Below are 25107 nucleotides of genomic sequence, written 5' to 3' on the forward strand. Positions count from 1 at the left end.
GAAGCAGTGAGGTAGCAAATGTCACACAATCATAGCACAGTCACCCACTGCAAAGATTTACAGGTGGGTAGTAGGAAGACTGAGAAAGTCTGCTCTAATTCAAACTAAGTAGATTCTGTGCCCTTGATCCTTCACCAACACCATCCAAGATACTCTGGCCCCGTTCCTGAGACTGTTGCAACTTATTTGAGTTGTGCTGAGGCCACCACTGAATACAGTGACACTAACAGAAAACTCTTGCAAAATTCCACTTGTCTGGTTGGACACCTAGAGTGGAGGTTCCTGTTTACGCAGAGCACTCGTAAATAAAGCACTGTGTATCGGGGACGTCTCTGGAAACCCTAGCAGGGAAGAGGACTTTATAGGCCCTGTCTTCTTGTCCTTCCTTCCTACATCATGTGGAAGGACAGACAGGCTCTGCAATGTCTGATTTCAGTTCTTCTTGCCTTCCTGGCCTCTGCTTCCTTATCACCTGGACAACCGTGAGTACCACCAAGATCCTCTGTGGATTGTTCCTCCTCCAATCAAAACCATCCATTTCCTTTCACAGTTCCTTCTCCCAAACCCCTCCCTATATCATTTTACTTTTCAATTAACAAATAATAATTGTATGTATGTTTTGCAACTTTACTATTACATGATTCTATGATATCATTTTTCCAATTCTAAAGCAATCAGTGTTACTAAACTGAGGTGTGATGTGATTTAGAATAGCATTCCTCTTACAACTGTACCACTAATATCTAAAACCCCAGTGGTCAGAAACACTTTTCTGTGTTGAAACCATTTCATCTCTTTGAAGATAAGTACTTACATTGTTGGCACTTTGGGTTGGAAATGTGTAGCCTATAGTTTAACCTTGGGACAGGTAAGGATTCAGGCACACTGCAACTCTGTGGATGTTTGTGTCTTAAAACAACATTCTTGTTAGGATCAAAGACCTTGGATTAAACTACAAGTAGAACTTTTATTTGGTGCCCAAATAATCATATTATCAGGATTATATTGTTGAGTGACTTTTCTTGTCATTTTTTTTAAATTAGGAAAATATATTTAAAGTGGTAAAAATAAAAGCAATCTTTTGATTTTTTTTTTCATTATGTGATGTAGTGGTGATAGTCTAGATTTTGGTCTAGTTTGGGTACAAAAAACTCTAATGCCAGAAAAAGGTAGAGAACAATTCCTACAGACAGCCTTTGGCACATGTTCAAGTATAGCATATGTGAATCATGCTGCTTTGAATTGCACAGTCACATTATAAGTCTTAGGTTTAAGGGTACTCCCCTAAAAAAGCAGGGTACTGTTATTTTTCGAGAATTAAAAATGGTAATCAAGAGCAGTCTTGATAAATTTTTATGAAAAGAATAATTTATCCTCCCAGATTTTTATCTAAAAAATTTAAAACCTCCCAGCACTTGAATGCTCGCTGCTTCAGTGATGGTAGTGCATGCCATGTGAAGCTGCCTTGATGGATATCACTGCTGAAGCTGAGTGATTACCATTACAAACACTGATAATTGACCACTCTGGGGTATCATGCTGTCACCTGCCATCTCAGGCTGGAGAGTCTTGGATGGTGATGATTATTGTGAAGAAACTACAGCCATGATATCTATCCCCAGCTGGCCTCAACTTTTCCCTTTCCAGGAAGTATATGGTGCTGGTCCCTTCCCAGCTCTACACTGAGACCCCTGAGAAAATCTGCTTCCATCTATATGATCTGAATGAGACAGTGACTGTCAGGGCCTCCTTGCAGTCTAGCTGGGGAACCAGAAGTCTGTCCAATGAGTTTGTGGTTGACAAGGACATGTTCCACTGTGACTCCTTCACTGTGAGTACTAGATACCTGTCCCTGTTTGTTTTCTATATTTATGTACATATGTGTGTAGATGCATATATAATATACTTACATATTTCTAAAAAAGATTAATCTAGAAACACAGCTACTACTTCATAACAATAGACACTTAGAACATTTACCCAATAAACAAATAGCATAGATAATCCCACCCCAAAATAGGAAGAGCCAATACTTGTGCATGTGCTGCTTTCCCGCTGAAGTTCCTCAAAGAACCTAACCCAGAGAAAGAAGGATTTTGCCACTGTGTAGTACTTGCTGGTAGTAAGTTACAGACTTCCAATTAGCACTCCATCTAATCAGAACCACATCTCCTATGTGTAGTTGCTATCCTGAATAAGTGCTGGGTTTCTTCTTCTGTACCTATCCTCAAGATGCAGTTCCTACCACCATCAATATGTTAGTTTTCACTCTACCTTAGATCCACAGTTATATCTAATTTTCAATCAAGATTATATTTATTCCATAAAACGACTGTGTCATTGTTGCTTCCATTGACTCATGAATGATGTGTTTTTCTTTTCATACTTTGTTTCTGACATACCCTCCTCACATAACACTTAAACAGAAACTGAGGGACCCTGATCTCCTTCCCATGGTGTGGATGGACAGGAGGTAAATAGGAAATCTAAGAACTCCAAAGGATCTGATGGTGAGGAGTCTTGTTTTCCTCTCATTCTCAGCTCCCCAGAGTCTCAGCTTCAGATGAGAAAGTGTCCCTCTCTGTCCACATCAAAGGACCGACACATGAATTCAACAAAAAGAGTACGGTGCTAGTGAAGAACAAAGAAAGTGTTGTCTTTGTCCAGACAGACAAACCCGTGTACAAACCAGGACAGTCAGGTACGAAGGTCCATCACGGGCTATGGAGTGAAGAAGCCATCCTGAACATGGCACAGAGAGGGCCTGGCTCTCTGGACCTCACTAGAAAATTCTCTCTCTCTCTCCCTTTTCCAGTCAAGTTTCGGGTTGTCTCTATGGATAAAAACCTACGCCCCCTGAATGAGTTGGTGAGTCTTTTACATGTGGGTATTGGTGGGTTTGTGAAGACACAATGTGACTGAAATATTCTCATTTCTAGCCCCTTGCTAAGGTATGAGTTGGTCTTCTTCTCTACTCTGTTCTTTTTACTATTTATACCCCTTACTCAGTTACCATTGACCATGCAATGTCTTCCTTATGTTTTGCACTCCATTACTGGTTAACTGTCTTTGGATTTCTTTATACTTCATGGAGACTGTTACTGTACAGAACCTTTGGGCTTAATCACATTTTTCAATCATTTCTTTTGTAGTTTCTGTTACTTCGTGCCTTCCTTAAGAAATTCATTTCTAGTCTAACAGGGGTATTTCTCACATATAACCTTATATTTAAAATTTAGATCCTTCCCTAAATGGACTCTCTTAGTAATAAAATAGCATTTCAGAGTCTCTTGTCCTGTGCACTTCAGCAAGTGGCGGGTGTCTGTGCTAATCACCCTCACCTTCTCTGACAGGGCTGAGAGATGCTTTGATCTTTAAGTATAAAGATACATCAATATCAGTTGGTTTAACACTATGTCCTTTAGCAGCAGAATAATAATGGGTTCTCCTCTGGTCCTATGGCATGTCTAGCCACAGATTCTTGGCCCTATAATGATGTCTAATGTGGGTTTCATCTTGCGTAGTAGGACTTAAATCCAGTCAGAGAGTGGTTGTCTACTTCCATGACATTTGTGCTACTATTGCACCAGTGGGCTTGTCTTGCTAGGCCAGTGGTTCTCACAGTTTATAGGGTTCACGGCTAGGTGAGATAATGATCCTGCCCTTCTGGTAGTGTGCATAGCACCTTCCTGCTCTGTGAAACTTACTCAGTAGTGATGGCTCCAGTCATCAACAGCTTAACTGTAGAATGTGAAAGCCCATATTAGACATCTAAATAACATCCTCTCCAACTAAGAAGCATAGATTATTGTGTCAGAGAGGAAGGAATGACTGTAAGAGCCAGAGGTAGTGAATGAATACAAGGAGACAGTCCTCTAGACTTAGCATGGCAGCCACACATAGGAACTTATAATTCTGTTAGCATGCACAAGCACATTCCAGACCAGGCCAGACCAAACCTTAGCATGGAGAGGGGACATGTACATGAAATCCCACCCTTAACTGAGGTGCTACTGCTAACTGATAGCTACTGGCAGAAACTCAGTTTTCTTTAGAGTATAGATGCAGATAAGTCAACTATGCTCCAGTGGAAGCCCACATATCCAAGAATATATGGGAAGCACAAATTGGAATTAATGTGAAAAAAAAAGGGAGAAAACACTAAGTCAGGTGGGTAGGGAAGGAAGGTAGTTCTGGTATGAGTTAAGGGAAGGGGTGAATATCATCAGAAAACAGTGTACAAAACTCTCAAAGAACTAGCTAAAAATTAAAACAAACAATAAAATAGCCATCCCATTTTACTTAATGTGCTCTTTACAGATAACAAATTACAATAGACATCCTTTGGTAGAGAGTAGAGATTCTATCCTATCACAATAATCTATTGTATAATTCTATCAAGGATTTTTTTCTTTTTTTATTGTTCTCTCACACAATACATCATGACCATATCCTCCCCTCCCTCCACTCCTCTCAGTCTCCCTCCCTCATCTAGATTCATGTCCCTTCAGAAAAAAGCAGGCCTCCCAGGGATATATGCTGTACATGGCATAACAAGATGTAATAAGACCAGGCACAAACCCCTTCTATCAAGGCTGGATGAGACAACCCAGTAGAAAGAAAAGGGTCCCAAGAGCAGGCAAGTTAGTCAGAGACATGCACACTCCCACTCTTAGGAGTCCCACAAAAACCCCAAACAAACAACCACAGCATGCATGCAGAGGACCTAGCTCAGACCCACAGAAATCACAGGCTCTGTGATTTCTTCAGTCTCTGTGAGCCCCTATGAGCCCTGCTTAGTTGATTCTGTGGGCCATGTTCTCCTGGTGTCCTTGATCCCTCTGGCTCCTACCATCCTTCCTCCCCTCTTTTGCGGGGTTCCCCGAGCTCTGCCTAATTTTTGGCTGTGGATCTCTGGATCTGCTCCCATCAGCTGTCAGAGGAAACCTCTCTGATGACAATTGGGCTAGGCACCAATCTTGTGAGTATAGCAGAATATCATTAGGGATCATTTCATTTATTTATTTGTTTGTTTTTTTATTGGTTGGGGTGGTTGGTCATGTTTGGTTCTACCCTAGGTCTCTGTCTGGCTTCCGGTTACTGGCCATCCAGACAGTGTGGGCCATGGGTTGCCTCTAGTATCTTTTCCCTCAAGTTAGACCAGTCATTTGTTGGCCATTCTTACAAGCTCTGGGCCATCATTGCCTCAGCACATCTTGCAGGCAGGACAAGTTGTGGGTTGAAGGTTTTGTGTCTGGGTAGGTGTCCCTGTCCCACAACTAGAAGCCTTGCCTCCTTATAGAAGATGGCCAGTTCAGACTCCATATACATCATTACTAGGAGTCCTCAGTAGGATCACCCTCATAGGTTCCAGGAAGTTTCCACTGCACTAGGTTTCCACATTGCTCTCTAATGCCCCCTATTCCAGCTATCTCTTTCTGTACTCTCTCCCCCAATCCCTTGCTCCCCACCTGATCTCTCATGCTCCCATCTCCACTGGCCCCCAGTCCACTTGTAAAATCTTCCAAGGGAGATCCATGCATCCCTCCTAAAGCCCTCCTCGTTACCTAGCCTCTCTGGATCTGTGGAGTGTAGTGTGATTATCTTCAACTTAGCAGCTAACAGTCGTTTATAAGTGAGTACACGTCATGTTTGTCTTTCTGGGTCTATGTTGAATCACTCAGGATGATTTTTTTCTAGTTCCCTCCTCATTGTATACACACACATGTGTACGGTTCTGGTGAGCAATCTCTTCACTACTTTACCTATCTCTGTTGGCTGTTGACACTAAAGTTTCCAGTTTCACTTCCTAGCACTTTGTGTGTCTCTGTGTAATACATGTTCATTCTGTGTGCATGTGTGTGTGTGTGTGTGTGTGTGTGTGTGTGTGTGTGTATACATATGTATGTGCTAGCCAGAAGACAATCTTAGATTTCATTTCTTGGGTGCCAAACATCATATGTTTTGAGTCAGAGTCTCTGGCTGGCCTGGTGCTGTATGATCAGGCTAGGCAGCCTGGCCAGTGACCCAGTGACAGCTGTGTGTTTCTGCTTTCCATCTGGGACTACAGTGGGAACAAGTACCCACTTTTTGTCTGGATTCTGCAAATGAAACCCAGGTCTTTCTGCTTGAGCAGCTAGCATTTTACCAACTGCCTCTCCCTCCTGTCTTTTACCTCCTGGTTTCATAAGGATTACAGCACTTTCAATTTTATTTAGGTTAAACTCACTTCCTTGAATTAATCCTTGCTTCAGTATTTCAACAACTACTCCTGGATGTTTTATTTAAATTTTACTATCAGGTTGCAATTCTACAATCAGTCTTGGAAATGTGATTGAAATATTAATAACATATATATTGATTTGGAAAGAGTATAAATCATTTCATGACAAATGTTTCTGTCTAGTGCACATGTATCTGCCCATTATTTTATGTTTCTCTTTATGTAATTCATAATGGTTTGCAATGTTCTTCTTAGGCCTACTGAGTTTCTTATTTGACTTATTCCTGCAATCATAGTTTTCATTAATGAATGGTGTTTATAGAATTTATAATTTGCTGCCATAATTTTCAAAGCAATTAAGATTTTTTCTATGTACCCTATCACTTTTTATCATATTGATCTTGCTGAATTCATTAGTAAAAATGATTTATCTTGGATTCCAATAGGTTGTGTGTACCAGTTATAAAGTGATCTTGCTACTGCTGTATAGGGATCATTTTCTCTGACAGTTAAAGAATTAAAAGGCAGGAAAAATCCTGAGCACAGCAGACAGAGTCAGCCAGTAAAGGAAAGCTTTTATTAGAGTTGAGAAAACACACACAGCAGGCACATGGGTGGGAAGACCCTCTGCAGAGGGGGATTGGGGAACCCTGCCTCTCTCTGAGGTCTAGGGTCTTTGAGGATGACTGAGTGGTCTTTCTTCCTTAAATTGGGGTGGATCAGCTTGAACAAAGACAGAGAAGCAGATATTACTGTAGGGTGAACTCATCTTGGTCTTTTCCTTTAATGTATCAGGCTGGTCCATGGCAGAGGTGCCCTGGTATTAGAGGGAGAGACCTACTGCAGCCTTTAGGCCTGTGTCATAGGTCAGGAGTGTGAGGAAGAAGCCAGGATTTCACTGTTTCTATTATCTGTCTGTGGCTTTTCTTCCTGTCTGTTTACCTACCAGGGCCGGTCTAAGTATTAGTCCCTCAGCTGATAGAAACAATACTCCTTCATTACTCACAGATTTTATATCTTAGTTTCCTTTGCTGATCGTGTAGACTAGGTCATCCAGGATGATATTAAAAGAAATCATATGTAGGACTTTTGTAAAATTTTCTTTTTTCACAACTTTTCTTAATCTGCAGTCTCAATTGACTTCTTTTTAAAAAACAAACAAACAAACAAACATGATTTCTCCATGTAATTCTGTCTTGGTTGAAACTGTCTATGTAGACCAGGTGGGTCTCGAACTTACAGAGATCTGCCTGCCTCTGCCTTCTGAGTGCTGGGATTAAAGGATGTGCCACCCCTGTCTGCCTGGCTCAGTTGATGCTTTTAAAGTCTGTTAAGTCAGCAGGTGCCTTTTCCTTTTCTTTTTTTTTTTTTTTTTTTTTTTTTGGTTTTTCGAGACAGGGTTTCTCTGTGTAGCTTTGCGCCTTTCCTGGATCTCGCACTGTAGACCAGGCTGGCCTCGAACTCACAGAGATCCGCCTGGCTCTGCCTCCCGAGTGCTGGGATTAAAGGCGTGCGCCACCACCGCCCGGCTCTTTTCCTTTTCTTGGCTCATCCTGATCTTGGAAACTGAAACCGCAGTAGTTGTTTCCAAAAGGGCAGTGTCTGCACCCTCGTCTTCAGTATTTGGAGGTGAAAGTGGGTGACAATAAAGACATGGCATTTGAAAAGAACAGGAAAGAGAAGCTTCTGTCCAGAGTACCGCTTAGTTCAAAAGGTGAGGAATAAGGCACACAAAGAGAGATCAGAGGAAAATGGAGAGAGCCTAGTCTCATCAACACAAGTCACAAAGCCAAGAGAAGCTTCCCTCATTCAAGCTTCGTGTAGTATTTGTCCATGAATATTAGCATATTTGAAAGGCAACTTGGTACCATGACAATTTACCTAAACCAAAGAGTCATCTCTCCATTTGGACTAAGATGTCCACGGTCACGGGTTGTTGACGGGGTTTTCAGCACTCTCTATGAATTCAGTCCAACAGGACAGGATTCAAATCAATCAGAGACCAGTTTTCTACCCACATAAAAGTTGTGTCAATCTTGTACCAATGGGCACATCTTGCGTGGCAGGTTGGTGTTAGACATCCTAGGGTTCTCAGCTGGATGAATCCGTTGACATCTCCTCTCCTGCAGCAATCTGCACAGCTCCTTGTGGCATTGTGAAAGCTGATCAGCAGTGGGGATGTTAGCAGAGCACCAGCTTGATTTCTCTACACCCTTCCACCAAGGTTTGTGGTGTCTTCCACAATAGAATATTATCAACTAGTTATTGTGGGCAATCAAGAAGAGCATCAAGATTCTGTATTGTTTGGGGGGTCTCTAGGGCCTCCCTGGCGAGAAACTCATGAGGCGCTATCTCATGCCTAGAACTGGGGCATTTGTTTAATGACACTTGGCCTTCAGGAGCAGCATTATCTACACATGCAGTACCTCTTCCTTTTGACTCTCCTTTTTTTTTTTTTTTTAATTTATTTTGCAATACAATTCAGTTCTACATATCGGTCACGGATTCCCTTGTTCTCCCCCCTCCCGTCCCCCTCACCTTCCCCCCAACGCCCCCCCCCATTCCCATCTCCTCCAGGGCAAAGCCTTCCCCACAGACTGAGGTCAACCTGGTAGACTCAGTCCAGGTAGGTCTAGTACCCTCCTCCCAGGCCAAGCCAAACAATCCTGCATAGGCCCCAGGTTTCAAACAGCCAACTCATGCAATGAGCACAAGATCTGGTCCCACTGCCTGGATGCCTCCCAAACAGATCAAGCCAATCAACTGTCTCACCCATTCGGAGGGCCTGATCCAGTGGGGACCCTTCAGCCATTGGTTCATAGTTCATGTGTTTCCATTCATTTGGCTATTTGTCCCTGTGCTTTATCCAACCTTGGTCTCAACAATTCTCGCTCATATAAACCCTCCTCATTCTCGTTGATTGGACTCCCAGAGATCCACCCAGGGCCTAGTCATGGATCTCTGCATCCAGATCCCTCAGTAGTTGGATGAGGTTTCTAGCACAACAATTAGGGTGTTTGGCCATCCCATCACCAGAGTAGGTCAGTTCGGGCTGTCTCTCGACCATTGCCGGCAGTTTGTTGTGTGGGTATCTTTGTGGATTTCTGTGGGCCTCTCTAGCACTTTGCTTCTTCCTGTTCTCATGTGGTCTTCATTTACCATGGTCTCCTATTCCTTGTTCTCCCTCTCTGTTGTTGATCCAGCTGGGATCTCCCGCTCCCCCAAGCTCTCTTTCCCTCGACCCTCGCCTTTCATTACCCCCACTCATGTCCAGGCTGTTCATGTAGATCTCATTCCATTTCTCTGTCATTGGTTCAGAAAATGGAAAGATCTCCCATGCTCATGGATAGGCAGGACTAACATAGTAAAAATGGCAATCTTACCAAAAGCAATCTACAGATTCAATGCAATCCCCATCAAAATACCAACACAATTCTTCACAGACCTGGAAAGAATAATACTCAAATTCATATGGAAAAACAAAAAACCCAGGATAGCCAAAGGAATCCTGTACAATAACACAACTTCTGGAGGCATCACGATCCCTGACTTCAAGCTCTACTATAGAGCTACAGTAATAAAAACAGCTTGGTACTGGCATAGAAACCGACATGTGGACCAATGGAATCGAATTGAAGACCCTGACATTAATCCGCACACCTATGAACATATAATTTTTGACAAAGAAGCCAAAAGTGCACAATGGAAAAAAGAAAGCATCTTCAACAAATGGTGCTGGCAAAACTGGATATCAACATGTAGAAGGCTGCAAATAGATCCATATCTATCACCGTGCACAAAACTTAAGTCCAAGTGGATTAAGGACCTCAACATAAATCCAGCTACTCTGAACCTGCTAGAAGAGAAAGTAGGAAGTAGTCTTGAACGCATTGGCATTGGAGACTACTTCCTAAATAGAACACCAGTAGCACAGACTCTGAGAGAAACAATCAATCAATGGGACCTTTTGAAACTGAGAAGCTTTTGTAGAGCAAAGGATACGGTCAACAAGGCAAAGCGACAGCCTACAGAATGGGAAAAGATCTTCACCAACCCCACATCTGACAGAGGACTGATATCCAGAATATATAAGGAACTCAAGAAATTAGACATCAAAATGCCCAACAGTCCAATTAAGAAATGGGCTATAGAACTAAACAGAGAATTCTCAACAGAGGAAACTCAAATGGCCGAAAGACATTTAAGGAATTGCTCATCATCCCTAATCATCAGGGAAATGCAAATCAAAACAACTCTGAGATACCACCTTACGCCTGTCAGAATGGCTAAGATCAAAAACACTGAAGACACCTTATGCTGGAGAGGATGTGGAGCTAGGGGAACTCTCCTCCACTGCTGGTGGGAATGCAAGCTTGTACAACCACTTTGGAAATCAATATGGCGCTTTCTTAGAAAATTGGGAATCAATCTCCCCCAAGATCCAGCTATACCACTCTTGGGCATATACCCAAGAAATGCTCAACCACACCATAAGAGCACTTGTTCAGCTATGTTCATATCAGCATTGTTTGACTCTCCTTTTAACTTAAGTTTCTTAATAGGTTTAGAAAGCAGTAAGTTTCCATGTGACTTTTTCACAGATCCTCAGTGTGGGTTAACCCTCCCATCCTCCCCTCTTGCCTCTCCCATCCCACACCCTCATCCCGAATAAATGTTCTGTCCCCAAAAGTGCACCTGTGCTTTGACATTCCCTATGTCATGCTGTGTCCCCTGCCTTGAGGGATTCCCACCCAATGGTCCTCTTCTACTTACCTTGAGTCCACAAGTACTCCGGGTTTGGAGTGAGGAGCCACACATGAGAAAGAACAAACAGCAGTTATCTTTCTGAGCCTGGCTTACCTTTATAATTTTTCCAAATTTTATCTATTTGACTACAAATTTTGTGATTTCATTTTTTGCAGATGAATAAACTTTCACTGTGTATACAGGTACCACAGTTTCATCATCCATTATCATGATTTATTTTTCTAGACTTTCAGAAACAAGTTCTGTCTCACTAAAATTCCCTTACAACTGCCACTGCGGGTCTCTCTTCAACTGCTAGAAATGGTTATGTTTTCCTCAAGCTGATGCTCACCTGAAGGAAATTCACCTCTTCAGTTATGACAGAACCTTAAGTGACCTTGTCACTGTCTGTCTTTACTGTATTCTCCATCTACTTGATCAGAAACCCTTTGCCTGTAAAACCTCTGAACATGCAACCCTCGCCTTAGTCATCAGCAATTCTCCATTGAAGCAAGAGCAGCTACTGAGCCCTCTCTTTGTTCGTATTTCTGGGCAATGGTTAGACAGTGGTTTGCTCTGTTGAACTACGTCCAGGAGGTGTGTATTGAGTTCATGTGCTAATGCCTTTGTGTCTCATTAGATGAGGAGGGGGGCCAGGGCCCTGGGTAGAGCAGCATATGTAGCTTGCCCAGGACATCCCCCCAAGTTAAACATTTTGGCTGGATATAATATTTAAAACTAGTAACCCCATTTCACACTAAATATTCCTGATTTGAACAATAATTCTGTAATCTCCATACTGTAAAGGCTCAGGATGGGTCTCCATAAAATTATTTTCATTGTTACTTCATAACTATAATTTTGTTACTGTTATGAATCTCAATGTAAATACTTTTGGATATAGAAGTTTGCCAAAGTGATAATGACCTATAGGTTGAAAACCGCTGTTCTAAACTAACACTGTTTTCTCTTCTGTTTCAGTTTCCTCTGGCTTACATTGAGGTAAGAAACTTAACTGTTTCATATTCAGAGAGAAATAAATCCACTGAAAGTAACTTAATGTTGGAATGTTGAAGCAGTACTGTGGGTCAGCAGCCTTCCACCATTGTGGATAATTGCTTCATTATATTGCACTAACCTTTATTCCTCCCTACCCTGATGCTTTCATCATGAACACGTGGTCTTAGATGTGTTGATGTAATTAAAACTCTATTACTTACAAAATTCACAACCTGTCTCCCAGGATCCAAAGACGAATCGAATTATGCAGTGGCGGGATGTTAATACAGAGCATGGGTTTAAGCAGCTGTCCTTCAGCCTGTCATCAGAGCCTATTCAGGGCTCCTACAAGATAGTGATAGTGAAACAATCAGGAGTGAAGAAAGAACACTCCTTCACCGTGGAGGAATTTGGTATGGCTTGGGAAGATTGAAAAGGGAAAGTAGATTCATTAGGTTCTGGTTATCATAGGATAAATTGTTTTGAACATGTTGAGTTCAATGGGTAAGGCTGAGATTCATCTGACTCTAGCTAAGGCTATCCACCTAGCAACCTGGAACTTCCAGAAATTTCTGGGATTTTCGGAAGTAAATTACTTGGCTTTTCTCATTTAAGTAGATACCTCTATGGTTTTCCTATCCTGATACAATCTATCACCACTCAACATTCTATCTTTACTGGGAGGGGGTAGCCTTAATAATGTGAAGTCACCATTTCTTGGCAAAGGATGATCATTAAGGCAACGAGAAATGTTATTTCCCACCTGAATTTCTCTTCTCTCTCCCAATAGTGCTTCCCAGGTTTGAAGTTCAAGTAAAGGTCCCAAAGGTCATCTCTGTGCAAGATGAAAAAGTAAACGTGACTGTGTGTGGAGTGTGAGTTACCTGTGTTTAATCTTCCATCCTTTGGAATGTACATGGACACAAAAGCTACCTGGGATAACGTGTCATTGTAGAATATGTAGAAATGCTAAGGTTGTCCTTCCTCCTAGAATGATCCCCCTGTGGTGTTCATTTCTTCCTCAGTCCCCACTGCTCTGCATCCATTACTGCTTGATCATTCATTGCATATGTTGATGATGTCAATTCTGATCACACCAGTGATAAATCAGTTGTATGAGGCAGTAGAGAGTTCCTGCCTTTGGAGACAGGATGGTACCTACAAAGATCCCCTGACCCATGTGAAGAGAACACAGGCACTAAACACAGCATTCTGCTGACCTGTTATGGCTTGAGAGAAAGAACAGAGAAACAAGAGCTCCCAATCCGGTTGTTGTTCCAGCCACTGCTGCCCAAGTTTAACCTTTAAACATCTCACTTTGTGTTTGCATTTCTGTACTGGATAAATGTGGATCCTGTGTCACAGCAACTGAAGTTGCTATTAAAGTCTGGAACCCCAGTAAGTCAAACCGTGCTAGAAGGAATTTGCAAATGTACCTGAATCAAACAGAAGAGACACACCTGGCTCACATCTGCTTGTCATTAAAATAAACATGCTCAAAAGAAAAACTGATGGGAAGAAGGCAAAAGTTTGAGGAGGTCTGTTAGAATGGTTCTGAGTCATTTAGTCATGGTCTCCATTCATCACAGCCCCATCATTTACTAGCTGAGGATCCTGATTGGGTCACATAATCTTTTCAGAACTAGAACAGGGAGAAAATCATGTCTCCCAGAGGTTCTTAACAGGGCTAAATTGTTAATATATCTAAATAGAACATGTCAATTGGTAGTAATGGGCCCTATTTGTTGTCAGTGTGAAAATACACAGTGCCAATCTACAGTTACAGATTGACAGTGTGGACTGTGGGTGGGACGACTGTGGGTCTCTGCTTTAGGCTGACCATTGGTTTCTCTGAATCTGTCTTGTAACAGATATACCTATGGGAAGCCTGTACCAGGACAGGTAAAGATGCATATATGCTGTGACTATCAGGATTCTAGCGGGAAGGGAGTGGGTGCATGCATACCACTCAGTTACCAGGTGAGTAAAAACTGCTCAAAGTTCCATTTTTAATATTGAGGGTTAACTAACATTGAAATACAGATAGCAAAGCTGAGAGGAAATGCACACCCAGTTACTGAAAAGAGGATGTTCTGGGACCTTAGGATGTCATGGTGTAGCTTTGTCCCAAAACACTAGCCAGGCACATGTCCCCAGCATGCCCAGCCCCCACACACAAAAGTGATAGTCCTGGGACCCACTGTTATTAAAGGTATATTTCAGCAATTTTACAGCTAAACTTGGCCACCAAATATATTTTTAGTATATATTCATTGTACAAAGTAATAAGTTTACGACATTTCATATCATGTATTTTGACCATATTCCCTACTCCCACTGCCACCTCAGCTCTCTTGTGTCCTCATTCCTGTGTCCTTCTCTTCCTGTTTATCCCTCACTACTTTCATGACTTAGAGACTATTTTTTGAAATATTCTTTGAAATATAATTGGCACATAGAGTCTGTGAGTAAATTGTACAAAACAACAGGCTTCTTTACAGTGTGTTCATACACATGCATCATGTACTTGAATATCTCCTTCACTACCTGCCCTGTTCTCTCCATCTGTTCTTCTGCTACACCCTTCCTCTTCCCAAATGGAACAACATCTACATGGCAGTGTTTCTGTTTTACCCTTACACATGACAGAAACTGTGCCCGGCTGTGTGTCTGAGTCTGGTATTCTTTGTGAAAGGTGACATTCTCCATGCCCATAACATTCTCTGACTCAATTTTGATTATCCATTCATCAGCTGATGGACTCATTTGATTGTGAGTCACATAAATGAGCAGCATGCCTGTGAACATATGTGTTGTGTACTGACACAGATACCTTTTATATATTCTTCACAGATGATCATATGGTACTTTGACCTTGTAATCTATGAGGAGCTTCTATACTGACTTGTGCAGTGGTTGTACTAGGTTGTAGGTTCACTCACAGTGTATGAGGTGTAGAGAGCACAAGGTCCTTGTGCTCATAGATGAGCATTAGGGAAACCAGGAATGTTAAACAGGAAGGGATGTCTTCTCAGTGGAGGAGGTGTATACCTGTTTTCCACCCAAAAAGCTGGGAATGGGTGGAGTTAACATTCTGGTGATCTGTGTTATCTGTAGGGCCAGGACACACCTGAACCTCCCAGACTACTACATTCATCCCAGACTCTTCCTTTCTAGACCTTTATCTTGAGTTTTATTTCTCAGTCTATAGAATCCATCCTTATGGAAGATGTCACGTGTACTTTACAATACCCTAGGTGACCTCTGTGCTATCTGCAGGGCCAGGCCACTCCTGACTCCCACAGACACTTATGTTCACCTCATTCATTCTCCCCAGACCCTTAGCTGAGCATTGTTTTTCAGTCAATAGAACCCATCTTTATGGGAGATGTCACACATACTTAAGAAATGAGCAGAGCCTAGGTGACCTGTGTGCTACCTGTAGGGCAGGTCACACTTGACTCCACAGACTTTATGTTTACCTCCCTTATTCTCCCTATACCCTTATCTTGGGCATTCTTTTTCAGTCAATAGAACCCATCTTTATGGTAGAGGTCACATGTACTTTGTAAAGAGTTTCAAAGTAAACATGTTTGAAACTTTGTTGTATACACATGGGATTGAGTTAATTTCATCAGGAAAGTTTTTTCCCCAAAATTATGCTGTGTTTAAATATGCCTAAAATAAACTGTCCAGTACCAGGCTCTAGCAGTTTGAGCCAACAGGGGCTACTAAGTCATGTTAAACTAGATTTCCTTCTTGCCTACACAGATTGTTACTCTGATGGTCCTGGTGTTTACAGAGACTCCCACATTGAGGGTTTACTCCTCACAACATCACCAGCATTGAATTTTGCTTTCTTTACAGTAGCCACTCTGTCTATGGTGAGAAAGATAGTTTCAGGGTTGCATTTTCTTGTTTCTATAGATGTTAAATTAATTTTTTCATATATTTTGAGAGGTTTGTATTGCTTTTTCAAACTGTTTCTTCAAATCACATCATTTGCCATGGAATGATTCATTTTATTGGTTTTACATATTTTAGTTTTTATATACATTTTTCTTAATTTTAAATATTTTTGAGTGTTTCATGGGAAATGTGTCTATGTCATTTATGCCTCTCTTTCCTCCTCTCCAATGCTTCCCATGTCTCCCTCAATTCTCTCTGAAATTCATGACCTCTTATTCTGTAACTATTATTGTTACACATATAAATAAAGTGTGTGTGTGTGTGTGTGTGTGTGTGTGTGTGTGTGTGTGTGTGTGCGCGCGCGCGCGCGTGCACAATCAACCTGCTGAGTCCATTTAGGATTGCTGCTATGAACATGTACATAAGGATGACCATGTGGGATTGCATAGCCTACCCACGTATTCCTTGGAGAAGAATGGTTTTCTCTCTCAGCAGCCATTGATCACCTGTTGCTCTTGATCTTGGAGTGGGGCTTTATGAAATTACCCCATCCTCCACATGTTGTGTTAACTGGTGTTACCATTATATAAGTCTTGTTTAGGCAGTCACATCGTTGAGATTTTTTATGCATGTGTTTTCCCTGTTGTGTCTGGATAACACTATTTTGCAAGAGGCATTCTGGTCTTTTACAATCTTTCTGATCCTTGCTCCATGATTTTTCCTGATCCTTTGACACAGAGGTTATTTTGGAGATATGCCAGGTGGGGTTGAGCACATCTTAGGCATTTATTCTCTGCATGTTGGTAAGTTGTGAATCTCTATAATGGGCTCTATATATTGAAAAATATGATTATTTGATAGGGGGTGAGATCTAGACTTATCTGTAAGGTTACGTCTTTGGATTATAATAAGAAACTCTATTGGTTTAGGTAAATTGCGGTGGTGGCTTTCCCCCCACAGAGCCTATGTGACTGTTGAAGTTGTCCATTTCTTATTGGTTTAACATTAGTGTTTTGGATGAATGTAGAAATTTGTCCATGTGTTTTAGGTTTTCTAAATAATTAACGCAGTACAGGTTTTTAAAGTATTTCTTTGTAATATTACAAATTACTCTAATGTCTGTGTAATATTTCCCTGTAAATTTCTGATTCACTCAATTTAGATAATTTCTTTCTTTCTTTGGTGAATTGTGCCAAAGGTCTGTTGATATTATCTTCTTAAATAACCATCCCTTGGACTCATTGATTCTTTGTATTCTTTATTTCTGTTCCAGTCTTTATTATTTCTTCCCATTACTAATATTGTGTTTGATTTTATTTTTCTTTTTCCAAATCCTTGAATTGTATCATTGAATCATTTATTTGTGTTATTTCTTTTCTTTCTTATATTAATACTGAGACTTGTAAATGTCCCTCTTAGGACTGCTTTGAATGGATTCCAGAGGTTTTGTTGTGGTGTGTTTTCATTTTCACTTAATTTCAGGATTTAAAATTTTTTTCCTTTCTTGATTTGTTCTTTGATTCATTAATTATTCAGTATTAGTCTGTTTAATTTCCATGACTTTGTGTAATTTCTAGAAATTCTTTTGTTGTTGATTCTAAGAATTATTGCATTGTGGTCAGATAGGACGCACTTGGTTATTTCAACTTTCAACAATTATATTGGTTCAGATTTGTTTTGTGTCCAAGTATTTTGTCTATTTTAGAGATATTTCCATTTGTTACTTCAAAGAATAAATATTCTTTGGTGTTTAGGTGGAGTATTCTAAAGATATATGTTAGCTTCATTTAATGTATGATGTTATTTAATTCTGATGATTCTGTCCAGATACCCTATTGGAGAAATTAGGGTTCAGAAACCACGTATAATTTTATAATTACTGAATTGGTTTCATCTATGTCTTGAAGTTCAGTAGTATGCTTTATATGAAGGTGTGTGTGCTAGAGTTTGGTTCATATATGTTTCGATTTGTAGTGTCTTTTCAGTTAATTGTCCCCTTGATAAGAATAAAGAATTCCTCTTTATCTCTTCTGATTAATTTTGGTTTTAAATCAATTGTGTCAGATATCAGAATATCAATAACTGCTTGCTTTCTGGTCATTTGCTTCAAAAACTTTTTTCCATCCTTTCACTGTAAGGCCGTGCCTATCCTTGAAGATAAAATGAGTTTCTTGTAAACAACAAAAAGACTGATTTTATAACCCATTCAACTATCCTGTGTCTTTTGATTGGAGAGTTGAGGCCATTAATATTTAAAGTTATCTCTGAAAGATGTGTGTTGATTACTGTCACTTTATGATTTTGTTGCTATTTCTGTTTAATCTTATCTCATGTTTCTATAATTTAGCTTTATTTTTTTTTTCTGTAGCCTCTTACTATGCATATTCTCCTCCTCAGTCCAAAGTATTGTTTTTGTTATTCTCTGTATGGCTGGTTTGGTGGACATGAATTCTTTTAGCCTATTTGTCACCTTATAATCTTATCAGTTTTAGGAACTTCTTGAGACTTGTGAGTTGCTTAATTCCTGAGCCTTGTAAGGCTTATATATGTCCTGAGTCTTAGTGAGCCTCCTTACAGATGGAAAGTTTAAACAGATGAAATTCTTATATAACACTCTGGAAATTATTATGTTTTTGTCCAGATGGGCAATTAATGAGTATGGAGTACTAAAGTCACCCATTATTATTTAATCTGAACCTATGTATCCTTTAATTAGTATTATTTCTTTCATGAAATTGGATCCATTGACATGTTTACTCAGTACTCTTTTTTGGTTTATTCACTTCACTGATAGGTAGTGATATTTTATTTCCTGTAACTAACTTTGGACTGAAGTCTATTTTATCAAATATAAGTATTGATACTTCTACTTCTTATCAGCTTTGGATTTTCTTGATCTATCCTTTCCTATCTACCTTAGTTAGGGTTTTTATGCTGTGGAGAGACACCGTGACCACGACAGCTCCTATAAAGGAAAACATTTAATTGGGTGACTTACAGTTCAGAGGTTCAGTCCATTATCATCATGGTGGGGCCAGGCAGTGTGCAGGCAGACATGGTGCTGGAGAAGTAGCTGAGAGTCCTACATCTTGCAGACAACAGGAAGTGGTCAACAATAGTGGGTGCGGCTTGACCATATAAAGATTTAAAGTCTGCCTCCACAGTGACACACTTACTCCAATAAGGCTGCTCTTACTCCAACAAAGCCACACCACCCTATAGTGCCACTCCCTATGAGCTTATGGGGGCCAAGTACATTCAAACTACCACACTATCCTTTCATTTTTAGAGTCTAATTAGTTGTCCCATGTCTCTTATTAAGAGAGTTAAAATCATTTATATTTAAGTCTATTTGTTGATAATTATTTATTTATTTTATTTCCTATGATTTTTTGGATGTTCTGGTTAATTCACATGCTATTTATCTTTTATTGACCATGTCATCTGTTACTGACTTTCTCATTCTTGTCCTGAATTGATACTGTCATCTGCTTATTTGAATCCTCTTTGAGGTCACTAGCCATTTCCAAAACTAGACAATTAGATAATTTGTCCAGCATCACCACAATCTCAGAATTCTGGGGTTTATAGTTAGGAGTCGTACCCTCTTGTAATTCTCACACTGCCTTGTGTCATGTTTCCTGTATTTCTACATTGTGATCTACAAATCTCTTATGATGAATCTCTCCTCTGGTGTATTTGGGGGTCTTCTTAGGAAGCAGTTTTCACTTAACAGCTCATTCACCTCTAGCTTTCAGTGATAAAATAAAACAAAACGAAACAAAATGCAATAACACCAGAAAACCAAAGATGATAGAGCAACACAATTTAAATAAAATAAAGCACACTATGATGCCAGCCATCAGGGTACAAAAGAGAATGGCAAACAGTATAAAGTAAGCTGTGAAGTTAAAATTGAATTAAGAACAAAGTAATGTGATTCTGGTGACTCTTCTCTTTCATATTTCAGAATAATGTCAGTTCTTCCTTATGAAGACTCTTCTCATTCACAGAACCACACAGAGGTAGCTCCTAAGGCCCCATTACACTGTGGAAATAGATTTCACTTTATCTATTTACTGGTACTTGGTATCAAGCCAACAGTTTCATGTCTACTAGAGAAATGTACCATTGGGCTGCATCCAAGCCTGTGGTTGATATTTTAAATAATGCAAAGTGATTATTAAGTCCTAGTGGCACACAAGTAAGTGTTCTGATTACATGATAATTGTGAATTTACTTAATATTCCTAATGTGTCTATAAAGATAATCATTATTTTTATAGATGACTAAGTCAACACAACTTTGCGACTGGCTCATGATCATGGCTCACAGCAGCTCATTGTGTTAGCCAAGTCCCATAATTATGACCAGAATGTCATACTGTACAGCACTAAGCACTCATTTTTCTCAAAGAAGTCCTCATGTGTGGGTTTGAGTCGACTGTCAATATACACAGTGTACCATGTTACCTTATTTTTATCCTCATAACAGCTAGACCACAATGGCTGCACCACACAAGAAGAAAACATCCCTGTGTTTCCTTTAAGGAAAAGACATGAAGCCTATCGTCTCTTTGTGATGGCAAGGATTATAGAAGAAGGGACAGGTACGTGAGTAACCTGAGAATATAGAAAAAGAAGCTGTGAAAATTCACACCTGTTCATGTCAGTGGTGGTTTGAACAGTACAGAAAAAGGATGTAGAAAACAAGCAATTCTTCACTAACTGTCTTGGGCTTTCAATGTTGTTGCTAATTTCTTTTACAGGATTTGAGTCCACGGGATCTGGGACAACTAAAATTGAAAGAACCACAACCAAACTCATATTTGTGAAAGCAGATTCACACTTTAAACGTGGGATTCCATTCATAGTGAAAGTAAAGTGCTTTTTGATTCATAAGTGGTTGGGCTATATTGTGATATCTCAACCTAGGTCATTCTGCTCAGTGTTAAACTTGTCTGATATCAGTGGTTCTAGTACAAGAATTTAACATAGTTGCAGACTATGTTATCAAGTTACAATGTTATAAGTTATCAAGAAGCCCCAAGCCTAAAGCATATGGATCAAAATTTTTATTTATAATTACTGTCCTTGAAAACTTTAAACCCCTAAGTGTCACTGTGTTTCAACAATGAAGCAAGATACGCCACATATTCATAACCAACCCCCACTCTCCATTCGCCTCAGTGTCCTCACTAGATTTTAGTTTGACTGTGTCAGTGCATCTGCCTCCCTTAGTTGACACAATGAATTCTTCGATGGTTTCTTGTGAATAGCAGCTAAGTATGAAGCATCTATTATGGAGTCATATTAAGAACATGACACCTTCAGCCTCTGGCTTTCACAGCACAGCCAGTCCTACTGGTGTAGATCTTAAAGTGTTAGATGTTTGTAAAATGTTTTATGCATACTGAATTAGTTGGTGCATCTTTTGTGATATTTACATAATATTGAAACAAGTTATTCTCTTCTATTCTGTATGGTATCATCATACCTACACTATACTCTTCTTCCTTGTTCAATTTAGGTCCGCCTAGTGGATATCAAAGGAGCTCCCATGCCAAATGAGCAAGTCTTCATCAAAGCACATGAACTTGACTATACCAATGTTACTACCTCTGATCAGCATGGCCTGTCGGAGTTCTCAATCAACACCACCAACATTGAGGGGTCTTCCCTCACTATCAAAGTAAGTCAGAAATGCGGGCATAAGACACATGGTGAAGCTTTCTAACAGCTTGAACTCAATAATGTGTAGCTTCATGAAAAATATCCCCATGCCAAATTTTCTTATTTTGGGGCAAAACATAAAAGGTTTCTGATCAGTAATAAATGTATGAGCAAAGGGCTAGAGAAATAAGTACACACATTATGAATACATCCTTTTAAATACAATATTTTCATAGACTCTCTTATTTTGTTTGTCTTCTATATATCTTAAGTCAGGACTTTCAATCAAAAATGATTAAAAGCATATTTTTATCTATTCAGTCAAGAACAGGTGCTGTGTATTCTCAAATTCATTATCCAAATATGCTGTGCCCATTTTCTCAAACAAGGGGCAGTTAATGTGTAACTGAATATGATTGATGCTACACTAGTTCCTGCTTTAGGCAGGCATACACACAAACACACACACACACACACACACACACACACACACACACACACACACACTCACACTGAGAGGGTTCCTCTGATGTAAGGAGAAACTCAGCCAGTCAGAAGATGGGTTTAGCTGGCGAGATCACACGTAGCTCACACTGTCATTACTTAACAGACCCCCACACAAGCACATACATAGACTCAGTGACCGGAAGTCAGCCCTGCAGTGCTTCAGATATTGTCTTAGCTCAGCTGGTGGCTCAGGCTGGGACTCACTCTTCTGATGGCCCATCTACCTTGCTCTCCTGATGCCCTGTCTACCTTGATCTGATGCCCTGTCTACCTTGATCTGATGCCCTGTCTACCTTGATCTGATGCCCTGTCTACCTTGATCTGATGCCCTGTCTATCTTGCTCTCCTGATGCCCTGTCTACCTTGATCTGATGCCCTGTCTACCTTGATCTGATGCCCTGTCTACCTTGATCTGATGCCCTGTCTATCTTGCTCTCCTGATGCCCTGTCTACCTTGATCTGATGCCCTGTCTACCTTGATCTGATGCCCTGTCTATCTTGCTCTTCTGATGGCCTGTCTGAGTTGATATGATGGCCCATCTACCTTGCTTTTCTGATGGATGTTTACCTTGATCTTCTTGACTGGAGCTCAGATGGAACAAGTCACTTCCCTGCCCTCTTTTCTCGTAATCCTGGTGGATCCTCGAAATAAGGCCTTAGGAAAGATTCCTCTCTACCTAAGTCACAAGAATTAGATTTCATTTATTCTTTCCTGGTTTTACTTCAGACTTTTCTTCCTTCTCACCCTCCTGCCCACCCCACTTCTTCTTTCCCCCTCCTCCTCTGAGTTTGTTGTTTCTGTTTGATTTTAATTAGCATAGAAAGTAACAGGCTTCACTGTGTCATTTTTATACATTTTTTGCTTGATCCTCCTCCCCAATTATCTCTCCAACGCCCCCCACCCCAACTCTTACACTTCGGCCCCAGTAGTCTTCTTTCCATTCACATCTCATACTTCAGACTTCTAGTGGGTTGTTCCTTGATTTTATTTCTCAGACTTGGGCCTCCTTTCCTTTCTCTCTGATCTTGCTTCTTTTTTCTTTTCCCCAGACTCCCTTTTTGCTACTTTAATAATGAAATTTACCTCAATTTCTTTTTGCATTTTTTAAAAAAAAAAACTTTTTATTGACTCTTAGTGGATTTCACATCATGTATCCCAATCCCACCCATCTTCCCACCCCCTCAATTCTGCCCTCTGACCTTGTGATACCCACCCCCCAAAAAAACCCTCAAAAATTTTTTTTTTTTTTTTTGGTTTTTCGAGACAGGGTTTCTCTGTGTAGCTTTGCGCCTTTCCTGGCACTCGCTTTGGAGACCAGGCTGGCCTCGAACTCACAGAGATCCGCCTGGCTCTGCCTCCCGAGTGCTGGGATTAAAGGCGTGCGCCACCACCGCCCGGCCAACCCTCAAAATTTAAAAGTAAAACAAAATCAAAACAGAAAAAAACACTAAAAACCAAAAGCATATCAATGTAGAAGCTGTTGTCTGGCCCAGTGAGTCACACAATATACACTTTAGTCCACACATCTTTACTTGTAAGTAAGTGTTCACTGCATGTGGTGGATCAATCTGTTGAATACTAGTTTTTACCTGCTGTATACACCCATGGCCTCAGGTAAAGCCATTGCTACCAGCATTCTCAACAGGAAGGGGCAGGGGCAACTCACTTGCTCTCACGTCCACAGACCTGGCTCACCTCTGCACCCCTGCCAACAGGGTCAGCTCTAGTGTGTTGCCCAGGCAAGGTGCAAGGCCTGCTCTCCTGTGTGCTGCAGCTGGTGAGGGGCAGGCCCAGCTTTCCCACTCTAATGACCCTGGGAACAGCTCTCTCACCTGCCTCACGCAGGCCACCACATGGCATATGGGGGAGGGTCACGGCTCTTGCTCCCATGCCCTCCAGACCAGCTCACCTGCACCACCACCAACAGGGTCAACTCTATTGTGCTGCCAGGACTAGATACAGGGACCACTCGCTCAAATGCTGTCCCTGATGAGAGGCAGGATCAGCTCTCCCACTCACATGACCCCAGGACCAGCTTTTCTTGCCTGCAGTAGGTGGTGAGAGGTCAGTGATGAGGGGCAGATGGGAATCTCTCCCTTCCCCATGCCATCACGTGACAGACCATGAGGCTAGCTCTTCCACTCTGGCATCTTCAGGACCAGATCTTCCACACCCTCACCAGCAGAGAATGCTCTACTGTATGCCCTGGGGAGGTACAAGGCCCACTCTCCTGAGTGCTACAGTCAGTGAGGGCCAGGGCTAGTTCTCCCTAGTGCTGTAGCCAAGGAGGGGCTGGACCAATTGTGTGCAAGCCTATCCTCACTGCTATCAATGATAACAGGAGCCATGGACATCAACTCAGACTGTGGCTGCAGCAGGGTCACAGGTCGGACATGACTCTTAGCAGCAGCCCAGGTCCAGACAACACCATGGCCCAGGGTGGCTGCAAGGGTTACTCAGATCTGTATGGCCCAATCAGAGGCTCGGTCCTTGGACACTATAATGGCCCTAGGTGGTAGTCCAGGCCTCTGATATTTGTGTGGCCCTTGGTGGCAATACAGGCCACATAAATCAATACAAACCGCAGCTATGGTTGGACCACTGACCCAAGACATGATCCCTAGCAGCAGTCTGGGCCCAGATGTCACCATAGCCCTAACTGGCATTGCACATCACCCAGATGAGGATCTCCCCAGAAGCAGCATGGCCCTCAAACACCAACATGTTCCCAGGTGGCAGGTAATCCCTCTAGCATCTACTCAGGCTTCGATGGTAACAGGAGCCATAGACATCAACCCAGACTCAGGCTCTGTTAGGGTCATTTACCTAGACATGGCCCATGCCCACAGATTGGGTCCTGATGATACCACAGCCTTGGGTGGCAGCACAGGCCACCCAGGTCTGTAAGACCCTTGACCTTCAAAGACCAACATGACCTCAGGTGTTAGCCCAGACTTTAGGGCTCTGGATGGCCCTTCAGGACAACAGGAGCCACAGATATCAACTCAGAGTCAGGCCACAGCAGGGTTATAGACCCAGACATGGCCCCT

At 41.3% G+C, this 25107-nt stretch overlaps 1 protein-coding gene across 1 annotated transcript in view; it reads left to right on the forward strand.

Annotated features, from left to right (window-relative positions):
* Positions 1 to 396: 396 nt before the first annotated feature.
* The window catches only part of LOC128099739 (alpha-1-inhibitor 3-like), a 59619-nt gene continuing 34908 nt past the window's right edge, over positions 397 to 25107 (forward strand). The window contains exons 1-12 of the mRNA XM_052721560.1: positions 397 to 482; positions 1648 to 1831; positions 2542 to 2701; positions 2816 to 2868; positions 11951 to 11971; positions 12213 to 12381; positions 12759 to 12843; positions 13840 to 13889; positions 18951 to 18982; positions 20372 to 20486; positions 20646 to 20755; positions 21407 to 21568. Coding sequence (XP_052577520.1) covers positions 397 to 482; positions 1648 to 1831; positions 2542 to 2701; positions 2816 to 2868; positions 11951 to 11971; positions 12213 to 12381; positions 12759 to 12843; positions 13840 to 13889; positions 18951 to 18982; positions 20372 to 20486; positions 20646 to 20755; positions 21407 to 21568 — 1227 coding nt within the window. The remainder of the gene's footprint in view (positions 483 to 1647; positions 1832 to 2541; positions 2702 to 2815; positions 2869 to 11950; positions 11972 to 12212; positions 12382 to 12758; positions 12844 to 13839; positions 13890 to 18950; positions 18983 to 20371; positions 20487 to 20645; positions 20756 to 21406; positions 21569 to 25107) is intronic.

This window comes from Peromyscus californicus, unplaced genomic scaffold (assembly GCF_007827085.1).
Source record: "Peromyscus californicus insignis strain IS unplaced genomic scaffold, ASM782708v3 Scaffold_6__1_contigs__length_162567912, whole genome shotgun sequence".
Classification (NCBI taxonomy): domain Eukaryota; kingdom Metazoa; phylum Chordata; class Mammalia; order Rodentia; family Cricetidae; genus Peromyscus; species Peromyscus californicus.